This window comes from Acinonyx jubatus, chromosome A3, assembly GCF_027475565.1.
Source record: "Acinonyx jubatus isolate Ajub_Pintada_27869175 chromosome A3, VMU_Ajub_asm_v1.0, whole genome shotgun sequence".
Classification (NCBI taxonomy): Eukaryota; Metazoa; Chordata; class Mammalia; order Carnivora; family Felidae; genus Acinonyx; species Acinonyx jubatus.
Window position 1 is genome coordinate 117319123 of NC_069388.1, and position 26887 is coordinate 117346009.

Sequence of the window (26887 nt, forward strand, 5' to 3'; positions counted from 1 at the left end):
AATCTGTTGTGACCCCAAAATAATACTTATGGTGCTTTTGCAGTCATTAAGAGACACATACAGAGTGGTGAAAATTTCACATCTCCCAGTGCACGTGTTCCAGCTGAAGTCAAACAAGGCAACACTTTGCGTTCTTATGTCAGCTCTTAGAGCCAACAAGTATCCTTTTCATGGTCTGTTTAGTGCCATGCTCTTCTCTTTTTGTGTGTGTGTGCTTTTCGGTTGTGATTTCGCTATTTAAAATGGTGAGAGCTAGGAGTGGAAAAGTACTGACTCAAGAGTAGAAGTATCTTTAAGGTTTCTCTTTCTTCCCCCGATAAGGAGGCCTCATCAGAGGCACCTGAAGACGACCCTGATTGGAGGTCCCAAACAGACAGAAATGAGGCACTTGGGCAAAAAAGGCAAATATATGGAAGAGCATAGCCTGCAAGAGGTACCTGAGTTACTGACTACAAGTCCCATGAAAGTCTGTGATGCATTGGCTGTGCCCCAAGTCTATTGTGGGAAGGACAGCTTTCCCAGTGAGGCCTGCTGAGTAAAAGCCTTTCTAATTGCCTGTGGTTGGGCCTGAAAAATCACACTTAACGGTTTTTGGCCGGGGGCTGGATGCCTCAATTTCTACAAATAGTCATGTGGGCATAGCAGGGGTTTATAACTACCTATTTCTGCTTCCCGTTCCATATTCCTTTTGCCCCCAGGAAGTACCTCAGTTGGTCATGGTTCTTTGCCTAGTAGGGTGACTTTCGTTCCTAGAAGGTCTGGGCCACTAGCAGTACTGCGTGAATTGAGTTGTTGTAGTTTTCCATTAACTAATTACAGGTCCTTGTAGCACTAAGAGACCCCCGAAGCGATCTGTCACAGTCAAGCCATACTCTTCCTTACTCCCATTGTGCAGTAGCAGCCCGCACCCCCTTGGTGACCAGGGTTCGTCATCCTGGAAAGGGACTGCAGCAGTGCACTTTCAGATGGCGCCTGCATATCACACAGAGCTCTGTGGACAAACCGGGCCTGAGTTTTCTCTTCCCCAGTCATCTATCTGGTCATAAGAAACTCCCTGTGAGGCCCTAGGGGCAGACTGGGACAGAGAATGAGCAGGGATATTTTGGCCACCTTTTCATACAACTTGTGCCTTTAGGGTCTCCTCAAGCCCACTTTCCCATATACCACTTCCATTCCATAATGGAGTACTGTTGCACACATGGAACTTTATGGTTTAGTGGGCCAGACAGCATCCGTTTCGTGATGGGCAGCTCAGGTCACGTGGTGATTTGCTGGCCCATGGTTAAGCTTTGAGTCTCTACTTAGGCCCGCTAACAAGCCAAAAGCTACCTGTCAATAAGACAGTGGTTATTCACAGAGAATGGTAGGGCTTTGCTCCAAATTCCTAAGTGTCTGTACTCCAAACAGCATCTCTATCTAGTACTGACACTTCATGCCCCATCAGATCTGAATCATATGGTCCAAATAGTTTTTCTTCCTAGGCCCCGCTCAAAACTAGCAGCCTCTGAGTTACTCAGTAAAGGAGCTAGAGTAGCACACCCGAATGAAATGTTGCCTCTAAAATCCAAAAAGGCCCAGTAGGCGTTGTGCCTTGTTTTATGTGGTAGGATGGGCCGGGTGTGACAATTTATCCTTCACCTTGGAAGGGATGTCACCATGCCCCACACCACTGGACCCTTAGAAATTTCACTTAGTTGGATATGTCTAGAGTAGTTGGTACTTCCTGTTCACCAGATTCATTTAGGATAATACCATCAATATAATGAACAGCATGATATCTTGTGGAAGGGAAGGGCAATAAACATTTAAAAAACAAAACAGTTATCTTTTAAAGAGATTAAAAGTGAGAAAGGTGTCTTTCATATTTACCCACATATTTAGCATTTTTGGTGCTCTTCTTTGTGTAGTTCCACGTTCCCTTTTGGTTTGATATTATTCCAACATGAAGAGCTTCACTTGACATATTCTGTAGAGTAGGTCTGCTGACAATTAATTCTCACCTTTTGGTAAACGTCTTTATTTCAACTTCATTTTTCAAAGATATTCTTTTTTTTTTTTTAATGTTTATTTTTGAAAGAGTGAAAGTGACAGAGTGCAAGTGGGGAAGGGGCAGAGAGGGAGAGGGAGACACAGAATCTGAAGCAGCCTCCAGGCCCTGAGCTGTCAGCACAGAGCCCCAGGCGGGGCTCAAACTCATGAACCATGAGATCATGACCTGACCCCAAGTCGGATGCTTAACTGACCTGAGCCACCCAGGTGCCCCCCCAAAATATTCTTGATGGCTATAGAATTCCACGTTTCTAGTATTTTTCTTTTAGTACTTTATAGATGTCAACGTTATGATGTGGCTTGCATAATTCCTAATAGAAAGTCTGTTGTTTTTATCTTTGTTCTTCTGTGTATAGTGTGTCTCTCTCCCCCCTCACCCCCTGCAGCTGCTCTCAGACTTTCCCTTTATTACTGGTCTTATTTATTTATGATGTGCCTGGCTTTGTTATTGTTGCTGTTGTCTGTTAATGTTTGTTAGGCATGGGACTCATTGAGTTTCTCGGATAGTGGGCTTCTAGTTTTCATTAAATTGGAAAATTCTGGCTATTTCTTCCAATTTTTCCTATCTCCCCCCACTCTCTTTCTGGGGTTCCAATTTCACATATTTTAGATTACTTGATATTGTCCTAAAATGAAGCAGTTTTTCTTTTTCAGTGTATATATTTTCTATATATAGAAATAGAATAGAATATATAGAAATAGAATGAAACATATATTCTATATAGAGAATATATATAGAATACTTGCCATGTATTCAAGTTTCCTGATTATAATCTATTAATCCACTCCTGTGTATTTTTCATTTCAGGTGTTGGGTTTTTTCATATCTAGAAGTAATATTTGACTCACTTTTATGTATTCAATTTCTCTTCATACGTCTCTGTTTTCCTCTACCTTCTTGAACGTATGGCATGAATTTACAATAGCCTTTCTAACATTGTGTCTGTTAATTCTATCTTCATTTATGCATCTGTTTCTATCAGTCAATTTGCGTCTTGTCTTTAGGCCATTTTTTTCATGCTTCTTTTCATGCCTTTATAAAAAGAAGCCCCAGGTAGTTTCGTTTCATGCATGTGGAGAACAGTATTCGGCCAAAGTTTCGAGGGCCCCTCTGTAGATCTCTGGAGCTCTCTTTTCATGGAGCAGCTACTCTCGATATTCTCCTTCACAAATTCCAGTTGCGTTGGCCTCTCTACAAGCTCATTGTGACTTTCGTGGGCCTTGTGCACATTTGCCATTCAGAAGTTTGGGGCTTAGTTCTTTCTCTTCCTCCTTCACATACTTTTAAAATAGTGCAAATGTCTTAAGGGAGAGATTGCTTGTGTATTTGTTTCAGCCTCCTCCACTCTCAGGATTTTGTTTCCTAAATACTGCAAGATTGCACGAGATTGCCTTTTCAACTGCAGCTACCCCCTCCTTCCAGGCTTTTGACTGAGAGCCTGATAGATGTCTGTTTTTACAGCTCTGTAGAAAGAGCCTTTGAATTTTGGGGGCCTAGCTCTTTAGTCTCTTGCCTCAAGCAAGTTCAATATTGGGCAGATGCCTGAAGTGGAAAATGAGTTACATATTTTTAGCATGCCCCTTTCTGTATAGAAGTGTACTTTGTGTACTAAATTTTATGATAACTGAAATTTCTCTCTAGTTTTTTGACACAGCTCTTCCAGCTTCCTATATCACCTTAGAATTCCACAAATGTTCCCTGAGGAAGACTAGCTTTGCATTTGGCTTCTTCTAGTTTCTGATCTTTTGTGCATGACCACCAAAAACTGATCATTTCACTTGCCCACAGGAGCATCCTTCTGCTTGAGCCAAGTCTAGTCTTCAGCTGACACCCAAAAGCGTAACATACCCTCAGAAAAGAAAATGTCCAGCAATCATCAGTTCACCTCAGACAGGCTTTTCTCTCTCTGGAATTTTAGTTCATATGGTCCTCATTGCTTCCACCACTCTCTAGTTTCTTTACAAATGTGATTTTACGATTTATTCATTTTTGTCCAGTTTTGCAGCAAGAATACAGGCCTACTGAGACCTTCTTCATCTGACTCAGAATTGTTGGAAGCCAGACTGAAAGGGCTTAAGACCTTGTTTTCTATCTAGAGGACATTGTTGCACTATTGCTCAGGTGGTGTTTTTTTTGTTTTTTTGTGTTTTTTTTGTTTTTTTTTTTTTTTGAGTCCATAGTTCAGGACTCTTGTCTGACTTGGAAAGCTGTGCTGAAAGTGATTTACATTCCAATCTATTGTGTTCATTTTTACAGGACCAGGACTAAAACCTTCAGAGGAACGGACAATTGAATATCTAGAAGAAGTTGCAGTTACTTTTGCCAAAGAACTATCTGATAAGAAAATCTCTCTAAAGAGAGACAAAGGATTAGTAGAAAGTGAGTGTCTTTATTAAAGAACAGAGACAAAGTTTCTTTCCAGGGAGTTTAATTTTATTTGCTGTAAATTTGAAATGAGAAAGAGGTAATAAATGCATTATCTACTCCAAGCATAGAGGCATCCTTAAGGAGTGTAACAACAACTCTGCTCTAGGGTTCTGAACCTTACACTAGTTGGTTAAAGCCGTTTTTTTAAACTTTTTATTTTGGAAAATTTTAAGCATTAATACGAGAGTGGAATAATAGTATAATAGTGTAATAAATACCCGTGCACCCAACACCCAGCTTTAGCATTTATCAACTAAACCATGTGTATACAAGTGCTTAGGTTGCAATTTGGATTTTTTATGTCAGAGTAAAGAGAAGTTCTTTCAGATAGCTGCAGTTATTGCATTTTTATGGAGTTTACAGAACAAACTAACAAGGAAGGCTAGGCTTTTTCCATGAAGTATCTAAAAGCTTTTTTTTTTTTTTTTTTTTACAGAATTGACATCATATGCCATGAGCATTCCATTTGTCAGGCAACAGATTTATAAAAAGGTGGAAGAAAAAGTACGAAAACAGACCAAAGGCCTTTATCCTGCACCTCTGAAAATAATCGATGTGAGTCTTCACCACATATTCCCACATTTCTCATATTTCCTCCCTTTGAATAGAGCAGTATCCTTTATTGCCATTCTGAACCATGTGTTCCAGTACCAAAGTTCTTAATTCTGCTAGTGCAGTACTCACTAAAAATGAAGGAGGAGCATAGCAAGCTATGTGAGGGCTCATAAACTGACATATTTGGTAATAAGTAGTTCCAGGCATAATGCGTTTAAAACTAACTACCGGTTATAAACCAGGAAAGGAACCTATGTTATATCAGTATAACAAGGCCAGTAAAAGATTGGGAGTTAATTAAGAGGTAGTCAAAACAAAATTGATGGCCTCAGTCTAAACCATTGTCAGTACCTAAAATATTTCATTGACTTCTCCTTTGCCATTATTATAAAAAAGATGTAGTGATACAGAAAAGTTCTGAAAAAGATCAAGGAGGGGGTGCCTGGGTGGCTCAGTCAGTTAGGCCTCCTATTCTTGATTTCAGCTCAAGTCATGATCTCTTGGTTCGTGGTTTCGAGCCCTACGTCAGGCTCTGTGCTGGCAGTGCAGAGCCTGCTTGGGATTCTCTCTCTGTCCCTCTCTCTGCCCCTCCCCTGCGCTCGCTCACGCATTCTCTCTCTTCCCCCCACAAAGTAAATAAACTTTAAAAAGAAAAGGTCAAGGAGGATAATTAAAATGATCACAGGGTTAAGAACTTCTGTCTAAAACTCTTCAGTCTTCAATCCAGAAAGTCGAAGATTAAGAGAACATATAATCAAAGACTTCAAATATGGAGAATAAATCAGTCAACAGATATGTTTTGAGGAAAAGACACCAAAATGTGTAAAATATGACACGTAATTCCCTTCCCCCATTCATCTCCCAGCCTGGGCTGGGGAGATTAGACATGTGTATGTGGTAAGGCAGGTAACTGGAGTACAAGAGGCATTAGATGCCAGCATGGGATCACTGTCAGATAATGGGGAAAGAGGAAGATTGTTAAATGCACAGAGGAGGGAACAATCACTATGAACCAGAGAGATTAGGAAGAGCCTCATAGAATTTGACCTGAGCCCTGAAAAATGTATAGAGAGTAGGCGAAGAGAAAGTGGTACCTGGTAGGATGGGCATTTTGAGCAAAGTTACAGAAGCCAGAAAGCATGAGGCTCTACAGGGAACATTTCATGAGGTCGTTTTTGTAGGTTAGTGAAATGTCTGCCAAAAGGCAGAATGAGCCTAGATTTTAGAAGATTGACAGGTAATGAATTTGGAAATTTCACTTTTGTTCTAGATAGATCATAGAGATCATGGTAGTAGCAAGTAAAAACAGGTTAGAAGGAGAGACAAAGTAGACACCTGAAGTCGGAAGCCATCTTGGTAACTCAGACTTGATGTTAGAGTAAGACCCCAAGGTCGAATAGTAAAAATACAAAGGGTAGTAACAGAATTGCCAAAGAGAAGAGATCGTGAGTTAAATTTTAGAAGTGTTGAGTTTAGATGTTTCAGGAAATGCAAGCAACAGGAGTGTACACAAACAAGTCAATTAAGAATGTAGGTTTATTTATCTGTTTGTTTGTTTTTAATCAATTTGTCTTTCCCATAAATTATGGTGAGTGATTACAGGGTCACTTCTTCGTCGTTTATACTTGCCATTGTACTTGAGATAGTACTTCCCCCAAACGTTAAGTTGAATCTATAGAGTTCATGAGCCACATGATAAACTAGATGATGTGCCTAGGGAAGAATGCACAGAGGTTCGAGAAAAGGGCTCAGGGGGGACCTCTGGGGACGTGCCTGTGTTAGGAAAGCAGGGGACAGTCTGGAAGAGCAATTTAAGCAGGAGGGAAGGGAATTAAGAAGAAAAGGGAAATCTTTTCTTGGACTTGGGCAGCGCTCCAAATCCAAGAAATGGACAGAGCTGATGGCAGCTCTCTCACTCGCTCTCTCTCTCTGTCTCTCTCTCTCTGACAAGATAACAGGTCTAGAGGTGGATAAGGAGGTAGAGTTTGAGCTGTGGAAACTCTGTCTTCCTTTCCTACTCTGACTTTTATTTATTCCCTTCTGTTTCATTTCCTTGGATTTTATGCAAGGCCTCAGAGATGGACAATAAAGTCAGTCTTAAGCAGCCGCTCAGTCCTCCTGGCTTTCTTACTCCAGTTCCAGACTTTTGACTTACTCTTTGAATACTAACAAGCCAGCAATTTTATTCAGCATTATTGGACATCTTGCCTACCCATCGCAACAATGAACAGGTGCTTTATGTATTTTTTAGGCGGTAAAGACTGGAATTGAGCAAGGGAATGACGCTGGCTATGTCTCTGAATCTCAGGTAAAGTTATTTCCTTTCAACTTTTTATTACTAGATACAGGAAAGCCAAGATCTAAAACTCTGATCTATAAAGCTGAAAAAAGAAAAAGTGCCCGAAGCCTACCCCAAATTTTTTTCTTCCAGTGGTTATCACTGATTACGATTGATTAATCTCAATGAGTGAGTAGATATTAAAGAACACCTTGGTGGTCCCAGCTGTTCGAACTTCCTTTCAGTAATGAGGGTTTAACTAGGGAGAGCAGAGCCAGAGTTCTAACCCTTTCAAAATGAATCACTTAGATGTTTTTGTTCTGAGTTGAGCTGGTTTTGTTGTGATAAAATGAATACATTGATAGAAAATTGTGTTTCTTACTTGTTAGGGCCTTGAGGTAAGACTTTGAAGGCCAGCCTCTCTTGGTGAATTAGAAAATGGAAGGAATTGTCACATACCCACCAGAAGAAGACAGAGGGGCATATGAACCAGGCTTACCTCTTCCACTTTTCCAACAAGTTGGTGATATTGCAGATTTAAGTGGTGTAGGTTGTTTTTTAAGTTTTAAGCAGTCCTTGAAGAATGGATTGCTCTATGATAATAAGACAAAAGGTATCTGAAGAGCTTGGGACTAGTTCAAGAGAAAACATGTATTGTGCTGGGTCGCTTATTACAGTCCACTCTGATTTAGACTTTTGTCTCCGATCCAGGTACATGTATACATATGTACAGAAAAATTGAAGCATAGGTTTCATGGATCAATTGTTGTCCTCACCACGTACGTTGTATGCAGTATGTCCTATCTGTTCTACTTACCACGGCCCACTAAATTTATGACAACCGATGGATCTCTACCTGCACTTTGAATATCACTGGTTTATTGAATAGACTCCACATTATTAGGGGCGCCTGGGTGGCTCAGTCGGTTAGGCATCCGATTTCAGCTCAGGTCATGATCTCACCGTCCGTGAGTTCAAGCCCCACATCAGGCTCTGTGCTATCAGTTCAGAGCCCGGAGCGTGCTTCAGATTCTGTGTCTCCCTCTCTCTCTGCCCTTCCCCCACTCACGCTCTATCTCTATCAAAAAATGAATGTTAGAAAAAAAAATTTTTGTAATTAAAAAAAAATTAGTAGAACATTGTTTTATGTTCTATTGTTTCATGTTATTTTAGGACATGAGAACAACTTTATTAGGGGGATTCCTCCTTTGAAATGCTATCTGTGACCATACCAGTTAATTCTAGTAATATTGATGATGATGATAATAGCTGACATTGAGACCCTAGTCACTTTACTAGCGGTCTCATTTAATTCCAGCAATACTATAAAATAAGTGTTGTTTTTTCCGTTTAAGGATGAAGAAAGCTTCACAACTGGAAAATGGCAGGGTCAGGATTCAAACCCGGTTCTGTCAAACCCTGACTCTAAATCTCATGCTGAGATTTGCTCTCCATAAGTATTAGGGCACTTTTCAAAGTGGCAGGTGTCACGTGGGGTGGACCAGAGTTGGGAGTCCTACTGCCTGGGTGTGAGTTCGATTTCTGTCACTTTAGGTGGTGTGGTCGCTTAATTTGTCCGGGCCTCCTCTTTCCAGCCTTTAAAATGAGAAGGTTGGTTGAGATGACTGTGTAGGTCTGTTTGGGCCCTAACACTCCAGTTCCATGAAAAAGGTTGGTTACTGCCACCTCTGGTGTACATAGTCTGAGAGCTCCGATGTATCCATAGCGTCTTCAAAACAGTTGTCGGAAAGTGCTGCAGGTGAGAAGGCCCCACCGCACCCCAGAGCACCCAGGGCTTCACGTGTGTTACCTCTGCTCTGCAGACAAACCTGACCGAAGGAACCCCCGTCACTGAGACTGTGAAGTTCCACCTTTTCTTGTTCTCCTTTACTTTTCAGAAATTTGGAGAGCTTGCAATGACCAAAGAATCAAAGGCCTTGATGGGACTTTATCATGGTCAGGTCCTGTGTAAGAAGAATAAATTTGGAACTCCGCAGAAGGACGTGAAGTAAGTTAAATGCCACCTAGGGCGCCCTTGTAGGTTTCTCTACAGAGCTAGATTTATACCTTCGGTCTTCCCTACGCCTCCTCTGTCCTGAGCACATTAGATCCCTTTTCCTACTAAGAACTTTTTGACTTTCAAAGTGCTGCCTGGGCTGAGTTTTCTCCAGGCGCCCCCCCCCCCGGCCCCCCCACAAAAGGGCTTCTATAGAGGCTTTCTTGTCTCACTATTGATGTCCCCTGGAAGTCTGGTTTACATCCCCTGTTCCCAAAGCAAACACACTCTGCACTGTTTAATGGTCTTGTCTCTCCCTGTGACTTGAGATACCATCTCTGGGAACTCATACTTTCTCATTAAAAAAAATAAAGCCTCGTTCAGATTATTAAAGGCTTTTCCTTCCTCTAGCTTACAGCCTAAACATTAAAGATTCTACTTGCCTGTTTCATATCTCTTCTTTTCAGAAAGCCTTTCAATGCTACACTGCCCAATAGCTCTTCAGCATTTTAAATTTAATAATGCTCCGGAGTGTCTGGGTGGCTCAGTTGGTTAAGTATCCGACTTCAGCGCAGGTCATGATCTCACAGTTTGTGGGTTTGAGCCCGGCATTGGGCTCTGTGCTGACGGGTCAGAGCCCAGAGCCTGTTTCAGATTCTGTGTCTCCCTCTCTCTCTCTCTGCCCCTTCCCTGCTTGCGCTCTGTCTCTCTGCCTCTGTCTCTCTGTCTCTCTCTCTCTTTCTAAAATAAATAAACATTTAAAAAACAAAAATAATGCTCCTAAACTCACCTTCTAGCTCAGTGGTTTCCATCCTGGGCATTGTTGCCCTCCCCTCCCCCCCCCCCCCCAGCAGCATCATTTGAAGATGTCTGGAAACATTTTTGGTTGTCACAGCTGCTACTGGCATCTAATGAGCCAGAGGTCAGGGATGCTACTAAACACCCTACAGTGCATGAAACAGGCCTCTAGTCTGGGGCGCCTGGGTGACTCAGTCGGTAAGTGTCCAACTTTGGCTCAGGTCATGATCTCGTGGTTTGTGAGTTCGAGCCCCGTGTCAGGCTCTGGGCTGACAGCTCAGAGCCTGGAACCTGCTTCAGATTCAGTGTCTCCCTCTCTCTCTCTCTCTCTCTCTCTCTCTCTCTCTCTGCCCCTCCCCTGTTCACGTTCTGTCTCTCTCAAAAATAAACATTAAAAAAATAAAAAATAAACGGGTGCCTAGATGGTTCAGTCGGTTAAGCGTCTGACTTCGGCTCAGGTCATGCTCTTGTGGTCAGTGAGTTCAAACCCCGTGTCGGGCTCTGTGCTGCCAGTTCAGAGCCTGGAGCCTGGAGCCTGCTTCAGATTCTGTGTCTCCTCTCTCTGCTCCGCCCCTGCTCAACGTTCTGTCTCTCTCTGTCTCTCAAAAATGAATAAAAAAATTTTTAATAAAAAAAAGAAAAAAAAGAAACCTAATGAGCCACTCCAAACTCATATATGAGTATGATTCATATATGCAGACCCCTGTCTGCATGTATTTTTTACTGTCATATGTAGATAGCTTATACCATCTGGAAAGGTGTTGTTATACCAAATACACAAAAAAGACAGGCAACATCCACATGAATCTCCTATAAGAAGAAATAAAAAAATGAGAATCAAAATACAAAAAACAACCATAATACAGAAGAAAACTGTAACACAACACTTCCAAACTTGAATTAAATATCCTTAAATAAGTATTTGCAGATAAGAAAAAGTCACCTTGGCTCAGAAATGCAAAAACTTAGGGACACCTGGATAGCTTAGTAGGTTAAGCGTCTGACTTCGGCTCAGGTCACGATCTCACAGTTCGTAAGTTCGAGCCCCGCATCAAACTCTGTGCTGACAGCTCAGAGCCTGGAACCTGCTTCAGATTCTGTGTCTCCCTCTCTCTCTGCCCCTTCCCCTGCTCATGCTGTGTCTCTCTCTGTCTCAAAAACAAACATTAAAACAAAAATTTTTTTAAGACATTCAAAAACTTAGAACTAAATGGGCAGAAAAATAGGATGATATAAGAGTTGATCTAACTTGGGAAATCAATTGAGGAAAAAGGTAACATCATCTTAGAAATGAGGGTTTAATTGGGAATTCACTATAGGGTACTCAGGGCAGAATAGGTTGAACAGAATTGAATAAAGAACCTCGAAGAACTGAAGAAAGGGGATCCTTTTTCCTGCTTTCCCAGTTGTAACACCTCTGCTTCCTCCACTTCTGTCTCTCTGGGCTCTTCCCTCTCACCTTGGATAGTGACTTGAGTTCCTTATCTGTTTTCTCTTTTTATAAATTAATTTCTTTATGCAGAGAATGCATTCTTATTCTCTTTAAGAAAACTGTTTTAAATGAGATTAAATATTAACTGATACTGTTTTGTGTTTATGGTTTGAATGTTGTAATATAAAAGGGACCCTTCGGTATAAAGCCTGTAACTTGCTCTTTGTATTCAGTGGTATGACTTGGAGACTATGTATATTGGTACATATCAATTAACTCCTTCCTCTTAATCTTTTACTGCTGGATTGATGGCTGTTTCCAGTTTTTCATTCTTACAAACATTGCACAACTGTTCATCACAGCCTGTCATCGTGTGCATAAGTGCATTTCACTAGAGTACAGAATGAGATGTAGAATCATTGGGTCATAGAGTATGTGATTTTTAGCTGTAAGAAATTTGCCCTCCAAAGTAGGGCAAAGCATACTTCCATCAGCCATGCAGTGAAAAAAGCAGTTTTTGTACATCTTCACTGATGCTTTTAAACTTTTTGCTAATCTGGTAGGGGAAGAATATCCCATTTTAATTTGCATTTCCCAGTTTGAGTTTGGCAGTTTGAGTTTTTTTCTTTAGTGAATTGCTTTATATAAGCCCTTGCCCATTTTACTGGGTTGTCCGTTTTGTTCTGTGTTTTGTTTTTTTTAAGTATATTTATTTTGAGAGGGGGCTGGAGAGAGAGAATCCCAAGCAGGCTCGATGCTGTCAATGCAGAGCCCAATGCAGGGCTCAAACCCACAAACCATGAGATCATGACCTGAGCCAAAATCAAGAGTCATGCTTAACTGAGACACTCGGGCATCCCGTCCTTTTTTGTTTTTTTTTTAAGTAATCTCCGTGGCCAACTTGGGGCTCAAACTCATGACCGTGAGATCAAAAGTCACACACTCCACTGAGTAAGCCAGCCAGGTACCCCTGGGTTGTCTTTTTTTAGTTGATAATATGCATGTTCTTCATTTCCCAAGTTGTAATTCTTTGCTGCTATATGTTGCAGATTTCCTCCTATCCTATGTTTATCTTAATTTTTTGAGGTCATTTGTCTAACAAATTTTTAGTTTTCACACAATAAATGTATCAATCTTTTCAGTCCCTGTTTTTTGTTTTTTGGGTTGTTTTTTTTTTTTTGAGAGAGAGAGAGAGAGAGAGAGAGACAGACTGAGCATAAGTGGGGAGGGGCAGAGAGAGAAGGAAAATCCCAAGCAGGCTCTGCGTTGTCAGCACAGAGCCCCTTGCAGGGCTCGATCATGAAATGTGAAATCATGACCTGAGCTGAAATCAAGAGTCAGATGTTTAACCAAGTGAGCCACCCAGGCGCCCCTCAGTCTGTTCTTTATATGTATGTCTCTATCCTGTTTTCTCATTGTTCTCCAGTTACTTAACATTAACCATGTAAGTGTGTTACTACAAAGTTACATTTGAAAGTTGCTTCCAGGACTTGAAATTAGGTTTCCTTTTTTGGGTCATAAATATGATTTCTGAACATTATAATCAGAATTGTTAGGAATGAAACTTTAACCTGTATTACAACTCTAATTTATGTCTACATAGTGCTGTAAATTTAGGCTTCTTTTTTGAAGGAAATTGTTCTGGAAAAAATTTTTTATTTGCTCTGGGAGTATGGCATATTGCTCTGGAACTATGGAAAACTAAAAAGAGGGGCGCCTGGGTGGCTCAGTCAGTTAAGCGTCCGTCCCCGGCTCAGGTCATGATCTCACAGTTTGTGAGTTGGAGCCCCGCGTCGGGCTCTGTGCTGACAGCTCAGAGCCTGGAGCCTGCTTTGGATTCTGTGTTTCGCTCTCTCTCTGCCCCTCCCCTGCTCACGCTCTGTCTCTCTCTGTCTCAAGAATAAATAAAACATTGGGGCGCCTGGGTGGCGCAGTCGGTTAAGCGTCCGACTTCAGCCAGGTCACGATCTCGCGGTCCGTGATTTCGAGCCCCGCGTCGGGCTCTGGGCTGATGGCTCAGAGCCTGGAGCCTGTTTCCGATTCTGTGTCTCCCTCTCTCTCTGCCCCTCCCCCGTTCATGCTCTGTCTCTCTCTGTCCCAAAAATAAATAAACGTTGAAAAAAAAATTAAAAAAAAAAAAAAGAATAAATAAAACTTTTTTTTTAAGTTAAAAAGAGTAATCAGGTATGATCTCTGGCCCATGAAATGCTTACAATGTAATTGAGAGGACAAAAATAATGTGGATAAATGGAGGTATTGGGGGACAGCGGGGTTAGGTCTAGAAGCAAAGAAGCCATCCAGGAGAATTTTGATCTAATCCATATAAGGAGTAAAATTGGCACAAATTTCCGGAGAAATGAAAACTTACTGGAAAATGGTAAAATCACTAACAAGTTAAGTGGAAGAAGTGGTATGTCTTTGGACACATCACTGCAAATTGGCTTTTGTTTGGAAAACAGAAATACTCATGTTGACTTCAGAATAAACCAGGTTGTTTTGTTCTCAGTGATCTTAAGGTATGATTGAAGATCAATATAGTTCTGTCTTCTTGTGTAGGCCAACTCTTGTAGACCTAATGGATTTTTGCATTTAACTCTGAAAATCAGTCACTTATTAAAGGCATATTTTTATAGATAAAAATTGTTTTAAAATACCTTATCGTTGTGCCCACCTTAGTTGGTGGACTGGATTATAACTTAGGCAGTCTCCCACTTTTACTGAAGTGATAAGTTTACCAAAAGTCATTTATGCTTTCCTTCTAGGCACCTAGCCATTCTTGGTGCAGGGCTGATGGGGGCCGGCATCGCCCAGGTGTCTGTGGATAAGGGCATAAAGACCATCCTTAAAGATGCTACACTAGCCGGGCTGGACCGAGGACAGCAACAAGTGTTCAAAGGGTGAGCCAGCTCTCTGCCTCTGTCAGCAGAATGCTGTTTGTTTTTTGCCATTACAGGTTCCTTTTTCCTGAACGTGGTGAGTACTGGATGCTCAGTAGTTAAGCTGTTTCCTTTGATTTTTAGAAACCGTGATTCCTTTCCCTTCATATTGTTGTACATATTATAAACCATGAACATCACTGGAATCTGTAATGTCTGAATGCAGGAGAGAAAACTATCAGATATTTTTAAATGCCATTTATTTTATGCTCTGGTATCAAGACTAGAAATCCTCATGTTTGTGAATTTTGATAGTTTCCATTTCACTGCTGTATTGTCATGGAACATTGAAACAGCATGACTCTGAGGAAATGTGTCATAACTGCAAATTGAAGGTTGGGGCTGGGATCAAAACTCGTGTACCTTATATTTCTTGGCTGCGTTACTGTGGAGAAGCAGGTAACAGATTCGGTTGCACAATGTCTGAGTCTTTACAGAATGTGTCTCCATCTTACCTTTGAATTAATAAAAGGTGAATATTATTCTCCCTCCTGCCCACATCCTCCTCCTCCTCCCCTGGTCCCCACTCCCTGTTTTGCAGAGGGGGAAAAGCAGAGCAGCAGCTTGGCCAAACTAGGAACTGGTTTCAGCTCAGTTCTCCGCTCCAGTGTAATGAATAAGCTTGCTGCACTTGGACTGCCCTACACGTGACTTGTAGTTGAATGAGCTTTTTTCTTCAATGCGTTATGTAGCTTAATCATGCTTGACCTCTTTTCTGCAGAGACTCTCTTCTGCTGCTACTACTGTGCTACCCAAGACATGGCAGGTTTAATCATTTTGGCAGATTATTGTAAGATAGCAAGGAGTTAGAGTAAACGATTCTGAGCACCCCACCCCCCCCCAAATTGGCATGTGCTAGCTAGATAACAGTGTTGCCCTGAGACTAGCATGTAAGCATCCCCAAACACCATCTCCTACGGTCACTGAAATGAGAAATTGCTGCTCGAGAACAGGTGCCACTCTGTCTCTCTTGGAGTTAGGTGCCCCAGGTTTCCCTCTGTGCTTCAGAAACGTCAGCCTCTGGCAAGTGCCCCTCACCATACTGCTAACTGGGCATACACGTGTTTCCTAGCCTCTCTTGAAGACAGTTTCAAGATTAGGCATTAGAATTAGAGCAACTAATGATGTTTTGAACTCTGATGAGCATTTTGTTTGCTGACTGCTGACACGGTTGTCAGAAACCAAGAAATTTGATTGAATACTTGTCTGAACTTACCCTGTGGCTTTAATTTTTCTTTTGGTTAAGGAAATTAGTGAATGTGATTCAGCTCTGTTCTTCATTCAGAGGAAAACTCCAGGCAGTTATTCTGAAAGTGTGGTCAGATTAAAACCTAAGAGAGCCTGTTTTTCTTGGCAGTGAAAAGTAATCAGTTAAATGTCTAAATCGCAGAAATCATTTTTAACTCCCTATGGGAAATAAGAAGCCTTGAGTTAATATTTTATGTAATCAATACAATGTGCTACCACATGCTAACTGGGAAGTGGATTTAAGAATGAAAGAAATAGAGGTGCCTGAGTGGCTTAGTTAAGCATCTGAGTCTCGATTTCAGCTCAGATTGTGATCTGTGAGTTTGAGCCCTGCCTTAGTCTCCATGCTGACAGCACAGAGCCTGCTTTGGATTCTCTCTCCCTCTCTCTCTCTCTGCCCTTCTCCCCTGCTTATGCACTCTCTTCTTCTCTCAAAATAAATAAATAAATAAATAAGAAAGAATATAAGAAGTCATGCTTGGTCTCTTTTCCAGAAGGTTCTAATTATAGAATAACAAAATGATGCATAATCAGGTAGAAGTCCATGTGGTCTAGGACACGTGTGGGGTGTTCCCTCTGTTAGTTACTAGAGCTGCTCCTTTGTTTTGCCACTCTAGTGTTTGCGTTTACTCTTCTGGACAAATTTAACTGTTTCAGGAGTAACAGAGTTTATGTAAGTTCTGCATTTAGAGGCATCTTCTAGGAGAAAGAATGTGGATTTGGGGGCCGGCCTGTCTTTGGCCCCCTAGTACCTAGCCATTTGCCCGTGAATCCCTTTGAGCCTGTTTGAGGAACTCTTCTTTGTCAAAACGGGAGTAAAAGAACTGCCTCACAGTATTGGTTGAAAATACATAGTGTACCGTCTGGCTCATGGACGCTCAGTAGTTGTTAAGTTTCCTATTCTTCCCCTCTGACTAGGACTGTGTTTCTTCTAGATTGAATGATAAAGTGAAGAAGAAAGCTCTAACATCATTTGAAAGGGACTCCATTTTCAGCAACTTGACTGGACAGCTTGATTACCAGGGTTTTGAAAAGGCCGACATGGTGATTGAAGCTGTTTTTGAGGATCTTAATCTTAAACACAGAGTGTTAAAGGAAGTAGAAGCGGTAAGTAAGAGGCCTGTTGTACTTGAATCCCAGTGAGTGGAGGACACGGGCTGTTTTTTGTTTTGTTTTTTTAAACAGAAACTCATGGTTCTCTTTATAGGGCTGTTCATTTCCAAACATCAGTTTTTATGTCAATTCGTGCACACTACGTAGTTACAAAAGTCAAATCTGAGTCCTGAGGGAAGAAAATCAAGTAGTTTATTAACCTAAGCACAGGGTTCATTAGCATTCCGTGGGAATTCAGTCACCCAGACCTACAGATAACCTCAAGGAGTATAGCCAGCTTTCTTGACGTTTTTGGTTGGCTACAAGCCGTAACTATGCTTCTTCAGGTCTAGTCCACAAAGGAGGTAGGGGAGAAATTTTTTCCCCTGGCAGGTTTCAGATGCTCACTTTGTGGAAATGCTGCTTTGGTTTTGACCCCAAATGCTCTACCTCCCATAAATAAAACAAGTGTGATAGTGGGTGGTATAAAGAAAAGGCCCAGAGAAGAAATGACAGTAATCCGGACACAAGATAGAACCGGGGTCTTGACCAGCCTATAGTTATATCACTAGAATGTGGGCTAGTAAATTGTGCAAATGAAATGGCACAGACGTGGCAGTACTCTGGGTGTCTTGAGTAGTGGCTGTACCCTCACGACGCCCTTCTGTGTGAGGACGGTCGCTGCTGTGTGATAGACTGAACCTAAGGGGGGTTTAGAAACTAAAGACAAGCAGCTCTTCTGGGGACAGCTTCCACTTTGAAATCCATACGTTGCAAAATCTTTCCTTTTGACAAAGTGTGATGTCGATTAGCTGAGGGGAAAAGTTCGAAGAGCCGGGTAGATTTATGTTCCGTCTGTGCCGGGTGGCCTGTCGGCTCACGTGTGTAGGTGGTGTTCCCACGGCTCCGGGGGCACCTGCCGAGGCAGTGGCAGGTAGAGCCTCAGGACCGGCAAAAGCAGACACAGGCAACATGGAGAGAAGAGCGTCTGCCGGGTGACTGGGTGATGGCATTTGCTTCCGGAGCGTCTGGGTTTGGGAGTGCCGGCATGGAGAAAGGTTTGTTAGCTTTAGCGGTTGGGAAACTAGCGGCCAAGGAGAAGAGAGGGAGGAGGGATCAGATCAAGAGAAGTGCAGACTGTGAACGAGCCTGTACAGCGGTGCCTCTGGCTGCCGAGCGAGCAAAAGCAGAAGCGGTGGGGGCTTCTCAGGGCCTGGCCTGGAGCTCAGCGCCTCACTGCTGCTTTCCGTTGGTAAAAGCAAGTCACGAGACTCAGGGAGGAAGCAGTCTCCACCTCTGGATGGGAGGAGAGACGCCGGAATGAGGAGGGGGGGAGTTGTTGCCAACCGCCTTTGGAGACACTTGTTTGCTCTTCATAGAGAGTTTCACCACCAGCATGAAACGCCTCACCGCCAAGACATGCCCCCGGAGAGTCCATTAGCTCCTTACACTTATGCTCTGCTGTCAACTCACTGCTGATTAACTGAGATCATGGGGGCCTCATCACAAGCTGACCGCTAAGCCAGGCTTCGTCCACCAGGGGCCTCTCTAGAGTTTTCCCTTTTTTCTTATTAAAAAAATCTTAATGCAGTATTTTGCCAGGTTACAATATTTTATACTCACCTTTTCAGTGTGTTGAATGTGTCTTGAACCTGATTCCCATCTCTGATGTTAAAATTTTGCCTGTCCCAGTTTGCACAAATTTGACAGATGCGCTGTCCATGTTTTTATATAAGCAGCTGAATAAAAACATGAATAACTTGCGATCATGGACAGAATGCTGACACAGTCTGTATTAAAGACTATTCTCCAGGTTGATAAAGCTAATAGTTAATAGTATTCACGTGCCGTAGATTAATTACCGTGGTGCACCGTTTTCTAATAACACCATAAAATGAGCTAAGCACGCACGGTATGGCTTGTTCATATCAAAGTGAAGGGTAGGGGTATCATGAGCTTTCAGACTTGAGTGCAGATCCAGACAAGAAGAGGAATTGGCACCCATGCCAGATCTTGAAACGAATGAGATTTGATTCAAAGCCATCTTGTCAGTGTTTATCTGAGCTGTCTCATTTACCTAACTGCCGAGGTATAGTCTCCAGGTTAGGATGCCGGGCCAGAGCTAGAAGACAGCTGAATGGGAAAGAGAACAAGGCTGACACACTCCCCATCTCAGAAGCCCTGGGCAAATAGTATCCACTGTCTGAGTGGTTCTGGGGGAGAGCGGGGCTGGACCCAGGTGTCACCTTTAGCTTTGCATTGGACTGCAGTCATCTCTCAGGCCTACGTGACACGTTCTTAAATGCTTTTCCTTTGCAGGTGGTTCCAGATCACTGTGTCTTTGCCAGTAACACGTCTGCTCTCCCCATCAGTCAAATTGCCTCTGTCAGCAAAAGACCTGAGAAGGTAAATTCTGAACAGAGGGAAAACCCTAAAATGTTTCCCCACCACAGGCTCCCTGAGGAAGACTTAGAGCATGAGAAGGGACTGGTGTGGACTGTGAAGTAGAGGGGTGGTGGGGTCTCCCCAAAAACTGGGCACAGAGCAGCTCATCCCATGACCACTGTGAGATGCTGGCGTAAGGGAAGCACAGTGAAAGTGTACTTTCACAGGTGATTTGCATCCCTAACGGCTCTGATTTTTTAGGTTCAGACTATAAAACCTACCTTCTTTGGGGCGCTTGGGTGGCTGAGTCAGTGAAGCATCCAACTCTTGATCTCAGCTCAGGTCACAATCTCATGGTTTGTGGGTTTGAGTCCCGCATTGGGCTCTGCGCTGACAGCACAAAGCCTACCTGGGATTCTCTGTCTCCCTCTCTCTCTCTCTGCCCCTACCCCGCTTACTCTCATTCAAAAATAAACATAAAAGAATAATGAAACCTACCTTTATTATAATAGGTTTGTTTTTTTTTAACGTCTATTTATTTTGGGGGCGCCTGGGTGGCTCAGTCACTTGGGTGTCCGACATTGGCTCAGGTCATGATCTCACAGTTGGTGAGTTCGAGCCGCACATCAGGCTCTGTGCTGACAGCTCAGAGCCTGGATTCTGCTTCGGATTCTAGGTCTCCCTCTCCCTCTGCCCTTCCCCCATTCGCAGTCTGATTCTCTGTGTCTCTCAAAAATGAATAAACATTAAAAGAAATTTTTTTAAATAAATGTCTATTTATTTTTGAGAGAGAGAGGGAGACAGAATCCCAAGCAGCCTCGAACTGTGAGATCACGACCTGAGCCAAAGTCAGATGTTTAACTGACTGAGCCACCCAGGTGCCCTATAATAAGGTATTTAAAGATAGGCCCACGGGGCACCTGGGTGGCTCAGTCTGTAGAGCTTGTGATGTGCGACTCATGATCTTGGGGTTGTGAATTTGAGCCCCATATTGGGTGTAGAGATCACTTAAATAATATCTTTAAAAAATTTTTTAAAAACTTTTAAAAATAAAGATAGACCCCAAAATAAGAGGGAATACTCCAAAATCTCACATAAGCTACAGAGCAGATACCGGTGACTGAGACCTGTTTGGTTCTAACTCCATATCCAGGAATGGAAAATCAGGAGGTGTGTTGAGATGTGTCCACCTGTGGGTTCACTCAGACCTCCCACCAGGACATGAAAGGGTAGAAGCACTTTCAGTGAGCATTTGGAATGATGCTTAGAGATTCATCTTTGGGCTTCTGTCTACCGGAGTAACACTAGGAAAGTGAAATCACCCAAGGAGAAATAAAACACCTCACCTCTCTGGAGGATAGCAATTAGCCTCAGCTAGCCAGAGTCAGCCAAAAGTAAGCAGGAAATATAAAGGACCTTTAAGCAGCTGGATTTGTTAACACAAAGTCCTTGTAGTGAAAACACAAAAGTCTGTTTATTCCTATTCTAATAGTTTGCTAATGCAAGGTAATCTCATTTCCTAGCACACAGCAGATCGGAAGTGATGTAGGACCTGATAGAGGCACGTTCAGGGATGGCAGGAGAAGGTCATAGGGAGAAGTGGCAGCTGATCGTGTGACACTGAGGGGAGACACAAAAACAGTATAAAGGTAGATGGACAGTCTGGCCATGTCATATCACTCTGAGCACCTCTGCAACATTGAAAGTCCATAAAGGAGGGGCGCCCTGGTGGCTCCGTCGGTTGAGCATCTGATTCCCGGTTTTGGCTCAGGTCATGATCTCACAGTTCGGGAGTTCAAGCCCTCTGTCAGCACAGAGCCTGCTTGGGATTCTCTCTTCACCTCTCTCTTTGCCAGTCCCCTGCTTGTGCTCTCTGTCTCTCTCTCTCTCAAAAATAAATAAGTAAACATTTAAAAAAAAATAAATGAATAAAGTCCATAAAGGAGAATCTTCGATGCTAACTTCTCATCTTCCCAGTGGAGTGGAACAAGCATCATGCTTTGCAGTCCTGGCCTCCAGGTATCTTGGATAGCTTCTGCCACCTGCTTCTCCTTTGCTATATAAAATTAAGGTCAAAGGGGCATAGGTAGGGTCCCCATCCATCTGTTGGCTTTCCTGGGACGTAGGACCTCCAGTGCTCCAACCAAGAAAGTCCCGGCAGTCCGGGACAAGTTGGTCACCTTTGGCACAACTTTCTTGAGTGATGTAAATACATTTTGCTTAGGGAAATTACACGAGTGTATATGCAGTTGTGAAAACCCATCAATATGAACGCTTTAAAGTCTGTACATTTTGTGTATAAATTATATGTCATATAAGCTAATTCCTTTTGCTCAGAAGTACTGAGTCTGAATAAGGACCTGCCTTTTTAAATGCTTTAGACATCAGTTAAAAAACAGTTGAGGGGTGAAAAGTAACTTTTGGATTGGTAAGTTTATGGAACATGTAAATGATGTGTGTATTACATAATGGAGGGTAGGCAGGCTTCGGAAACAGGCCAACTGTGATAGAATCCCACTGCCATTCACTAACTGACCCTGAGCTACCACTTTTAACCTGCTGATGTCTTTTTTCCTCATCTAGAGAAGACTGGCTAGTTCACAGAGCGATGGATTAAATGTAAGGAATAATGGCAAATGTATTAAAACAGTGCATAGCCAGCAATCAGTATTGCTGTTATTATATTAGTTATATTATTAGATATTATTAGTTATATCTTACAATTAAGGTGAGGGTAGGGGGAGCAAAACTAAGTTCTATGGTTAAACTGTTCTCTCCCACAGCAGTTCAGTTTGGAAGGACCAACTGTTAGCTTAAGAAGGAGGTTCTCAACTTCAGCATGAATCAGAATCACCTGGAAGACTTCTTGAGCACAGATCTGGACCCTGCCCCCAGTCTCTCATTCAGTAGATGTGAGTTTGGGGCGGGCCTGAGAATTTGCAGTTCGAACATTTCCCAGGCGATGTTAATGCTACTGGTCCAGTACTTCACTTTGAGAATCATTGGTTTAATGAGTCTTCAGGTGCATTTGAATGTTGATAAATGTTATTTAAACCCGGTATCCTGCTGGTGAGGCCCATCTGTAAACTCGAGATCTAGCTCTGACAGTCTGGCATACTGACTCTTCTGCCTCCCTCTGCCTCCCCACCAGAAAAAGTGGGCCCTCTCACCTAAACTCCGTGTCATCAGTATGAGTGGAACCTTCATTCATTCTTCCCTGATAAATCTAATCTGGCCATTCGCTGTGATTTGGTGCTAATTGTCAGTAGGATCTGTTGTCCTCAGTGAAAAGCCCTAGAAGCAGATGGAAGAAGAGGATTCCAGTGAGCCCTATGAACATAGTGAACTTTCTCTCAGAGAACCACAGCGCCACACGGCTCGGCGGTGCCGAGCAGCATTCCTGTATCCAACTGCCTTTCTCTCCCTTGCTCTCCTAGCAAAGCGTGCGTGCTGGCGGGTTCTCTCCTCGGTGTTCTTAGATCTGTCGGCTTTGCCTTCCCCTTGCCAGGTGATCGGCATGCACTACTTCTCTCCGGTGGACAAGATGCAACTGCTGGAGATCATCACAACCGAGAAAACTTCTAAGGACACAACTGCTTCCGTCGTGGCAGTCGGGCTCAAGCAGGGGAAGGTCATCGTTGTGGTTAAGGTAAAGAGCTGTGAAACAGAGTGGCAGATTTGGGGAAGGTTCTGTCAAGACTCCTTATACCTCCAGGCTTGTTTACACCTATTCTGGGGCAAATATGTCACCTTTGGGTATGATTTCCCTTTGGTTGTCTGCCGCATGGACAGTGCTGTGGACGGTACTGCTGAGTCACGGTCTGAGAGGGGAGTGTCTGGGACACAGCGGGTTCTCCCAGCCATTCCAGAGCTTTCAGGTGACTGTGAAACCCTGTGCTGTGCCGTTTGGTTGAAGCCGTGCTGCTCTGGCTGTGGCTTCCCCTGCAGTGTAATTTTAACGATTCTGTTTGAAAGTATAAACCGCCTTGAATTTTGAAGCGACACCTGGGGAAGGGAGCCTGCTTTCACACTTGGGTGGCACCTGAAGCAGAGGAGCCGCTGAGCTCACGTTCTCTCCCTTGGCAGGACGGACCTGGCTTCTATACCACCCGGTGTCTCGCACCCATGATGTCTGAAGTCCTGCGAATCCTCCAGGTTGGTACCGCTCTTGGAATGTTGGAGGCATCTTCCCCCCCTTACACCAGTCCTCCAAATTGGTTCTGTCGGGATGAGGAACAGGCTTCCTTCTAATACACTAAGTCCTGGCTGGGGATCTTTTTGCCTGGTCCTTCCACACGGTGGTTGGAAATCATGGGCTTTGCTGCCCCACAGTGGGCAGAATTTCAGCTCCGCTCCCTTAACCGCCTCCCCGCTCCACTAGGCCCAGGGCCTCCCGACATGCTCTTCACGGTTTCTGCATCCCCTTTGAGGCAGGGACCATCCAGAACCCACTGGCCTGATGGGTGCTGGACCGGCTTCTGCTGCACACACCCCTCCGGTGGCACCCCCTCGCCGGGCACTCGTCAGACGGGGGCTCCGCAGCACTGCTCCGTGGCGAGGCCTCTTCTCTTAGTAATGGGAGACTTCGCCCTGTGCGCCGCAGGATCTCATTACTCCCGAGATTCAGAATTGCAAACGAGAAGGAAATGAACAGTGTGTTCATCTCTAAATGAATTTGTTCATTCCTTAAAGTGCTGTGGGTTCGGGAAGGCTCAGACTTTCCCCCTGCTTACTCCCAAAGCTCCTTTGCCTCCCTGGGTGGAACAGCCCCAGTCCTGGGCCTGGCCGGGCGGCACCCGGGAGAGAAGCGAGTGTTGCGGCAGCCCGGTCTCGGAGGGCCCGCATGGGGAGCCTTTGTGGGAGGGCCCAGAATGCCTTTCCTTGAGGTCCCTGCTTACCTCCCATTCAGGAAGGAGTTGACCCTAAGAAGCTGGATTCCCTTACCACAAGCTTTGGCTTTCCCGTGGGTGCTGCCACACTGGTCGATGAAGTTGGCGTGGACGTGGCAAAACACGTGGCAGAAGATCTAGGCAAAGCCTTTGGGGAGCGGTTTGAAGGTGGAAGCGTAGACCTGCTGAAGCAGATGGTGTCCAGGGGCTTCCTAGGTGAGTAGCCTCAGAGACACGTAATTCTAGTTTCCTGAGACACAGTCACAGAAGGCCCGTGTGGAAGAGTTCTTCCTAAACACAGAGCCCACTGTCACGGGGAGTTTTTTAAATGACTTCATGACAACCCCTTAGGCCGGGCCCGTAGATTACAGACAAAGGCAGGACTCTGGCCTGAGGCTCTGCCACCTCCCAAGGTATGCAAGACTGACAGGCACTTTCATCGGGGCCCAAGGCCTGGAATACACCTGTCATCCTGCAGGAGCAAGTTCTGCACCCAGGCGTCACCATGCTGTCTGGCCACCCGTGCAGAGAAGGTGATGCTTCTAACACAGAGGATATGAGGGAGGCCCGGGAGACGTGGCTCTCTCGCTCTCGTCGAAGCCGCGGCAAAATCGGCACCGGGAACACGGCACACTAGGGCCTGGCGTCGCGTGTCTGGACTTTAAAGCTGATCCAGGTGGCCTTTCCCAGCCACATACACAGAGTTCCAGGCTCCGGGAAACACAACGTCATTTTTCCTTCTCTGCCAACGCTGCTGGCAAACCCCGAATTTCCAGGGTTAGCCAGCCAGCCAGCCAGGTCAGGAGTACGGTCGAGAGGTTAGAGCTTCGCAGCAGACTAGCGGAGGAGAGAATCCTCAGGCTGGCGCTCTGAGAAATGGTAATCCTCCCTTTTCCGGCTTCTTTTAGGTCGCAAGTCTGGGAAGGGCTTTTACATCTACCAGGAGGGCACGAAGAATAAGAGTTTGAATTCTGACATGGATGGTATTTTGGCAAGTCTGAAGGTGCCTCCTAAGTCTGACGTGTGAGTTAACTCGAGTAGCTAATAGTGTGGAAACGTGTTTCTCTTCAGCCCAAAGTTTCTCAGTCCTCTTCCGTCTTTGTTATACTCACCTTGCCTGACCAGAATACTCCTGCCCTTCCACGTGCCTCCTCGCTTTCTGCCAAGCATCGGGGTGGGGACTGCAGCCAAGCCTTGGAAGGACCCCTGTTCCAGCCTTCCCTCTGAAGGTCTGGAGAGAACTAGAGAGACGATTGTCCTGGGTCCCTTCAAGCCCCAGACCATTTTTATCATTTGTAATTGGCAGCTGATGATGTCAAGAGATTCTGTCCACCCTCCCCTCCCCTGTTCTAAGCGCCAGTTTCAGGCCGATTAGGACAAGCAGCCCTAAGACTCTATTCCAAGGGCAAGGGCGGCTTCCCAGTGGCTCCTTCTCTGCAGCATTGGAAGTTCCGTCCTGGCTGACCCTCTGGGCTCTGGCGGCCGCAACCCTCTTTCCCGCACGCGCAGTTCCCGCGTCCCTCCCGTGACGCTTCATCTACCTCAGCGTCCCTCTCTCTCGGCAGCTGCTCTGACGAAGACCTCCAGTACCGCCTGGTGACAAGATTTGTGAATGAGGCCATCATGTGCCTGCAGGAAGGGATCCTGGCCACGCCCGCAGAGGGAGACATCGGAGCCGTCTTCGGGCTTGGCTTTCCCCCGTGCCTTGGAGGTTGGTCTCACAAGTTGGGAAAGTAGCTTGTTTTACCCCAGAGCTCGTTTTGCTGTCGCCTTCAACGAAGTCCTGTTTCTTCATTTAGGGCCCTTCCGCTATGTGGATCTGTATGGTGCCCAGAAGATAGTGGACAGGCTCAGGAAGTACGAGGCTGCCTACGGAAAACCGTTCACCCCGTGCCAGCTGCTCATCGACCACGCTAACAGCCCCAACAAGAAGTTCTACCAGTGATGACAGGCCCTCACACCCTGCCCCCCGGCTAACACAGCTGCCGGCGGTGCTGACTCTCCAGGAGAGTGGCATCTAGATTTATCAGGGTAACCAGAAGGAAAACAAATTCTGGCATTGGGGTGTGCTGGGATTCAAGTGCCTTCAGCTAGGACTGTCTCTCCCTCCTGGTGAAATGTGGCTGTGAATTAGTTTGCACTTCATGTTAGAAGGTGGAACCCACCGTGCTCGTGAGCCCATAAGCCTTGACGCTCAAAATGGCAGAGTCTCCGGAACCATCCTGCCCCCGCCCCCGGGCCAGTGGCGGGGAGGGCAGTTTTGCACCCTACCCAGTACACGAGAACAATAAAACCCAACTCTTCTCAGCCTGTCTGTATGCTCCTTTTTCTTCGCTCTTTGCCCTTCTGGTTTAAACCCGTCCTTCAAGGAGTCGGAATAAAGCCTCGGGCTCTCGGGGTGTGCATGTGTTGGGAGAGTTCTAGACAGCCCCTTGAGAGAGAGAGAGAGACCGTGACACGGGGGGATTTAGGGGACTTCACAAACTAAACCCTTCGAAACCCGGCTGTGTTTACAGACTCGGGCAGGCTTCTGCTTGCCGTGGGAAAGAGGCCCGACTGACCAGAGCAGGTGAAGGGCGAGAGGCCTGGAGGCCGGGGTTTAAGAGGCTTCTTTCCCCAGACGGCATTTCCTCATGGCACAATGTCATCCAGGGTTTATTGTGTGTGTGGCAGGACGCATATTCAGGATGTCAGCATGGGCATGAGGCACAGGAATGAATATTTTCCTGGCCAATAGATCCTGCACGTCTTGGCTGCCCCAGAGCACGGACGGATGGATGCGTGGATGATCAGCGCAACGA

The 26887-nt window shown here is 44.6% G+C and overlaps 1 protein-coding gene across 1 annotated transcript in view; it reads left to right on the plus strand.

Annotated features, from left to right (window-relative positions):
- The window catches only part of HADHA (hydroxyacyl-CoA dehydrogenase trifunctional multienzyme complex subunit alpha), a 49507-nt gene extending 23114 nt beyond the window's left edge, over positions 1 to 26393 (plus strand). Inside the window, exons 8-20 of the mRNA XM_027033367.2 lie at positions 4307 to 4429; positions 4914 to 5032; positions 7284 to 7340; positions 9209 to 9318; positions 14299 to 14433; positions 16656 to 16827; positions 19132 to 19218; positions 22706 to 22846; positions 23284 to 23352; positions 24107 to 24302; positions 24995 to 25109; positions 25652 to 25797; positions 25886 to 26393. Coding sequence (XP_026889168.1) covers positions 4307 to 4429; positions 4914 to 5032; positions 7284 to 7340; positions 9209 to 9318; positions 14299 to 14433; positions 16656 to 16827; positions 19132 to 19218; positions 22706 to 22846; positions 23284 to 23352; positions 24107 to 24302; positions 24995 to 25109; positions 25652 to 25797; positions 25886 to 26031 — 1616 coding nt within the window. The 3' untranslated portion in view covers positions 26032 to 26393. The remainder of the gene's footprint in view (positions 1 to 4306; positions 4430 to 4913; positions 5033 to 7283; positions 7341 to 9208; positions 9319 to 14298; positions 14434 to 16655; positions 16828 to 19131; positions 19219 to 22705; positions 22847 to 23283; positions 23353 to 24106; positions 24303 to 24994; positions 25110 to 25651; positions 25798 to 25885) is intronic.
- The last annotated feature ends 494 nt before the right edge of the window (positions 26394 to 26887 follow it).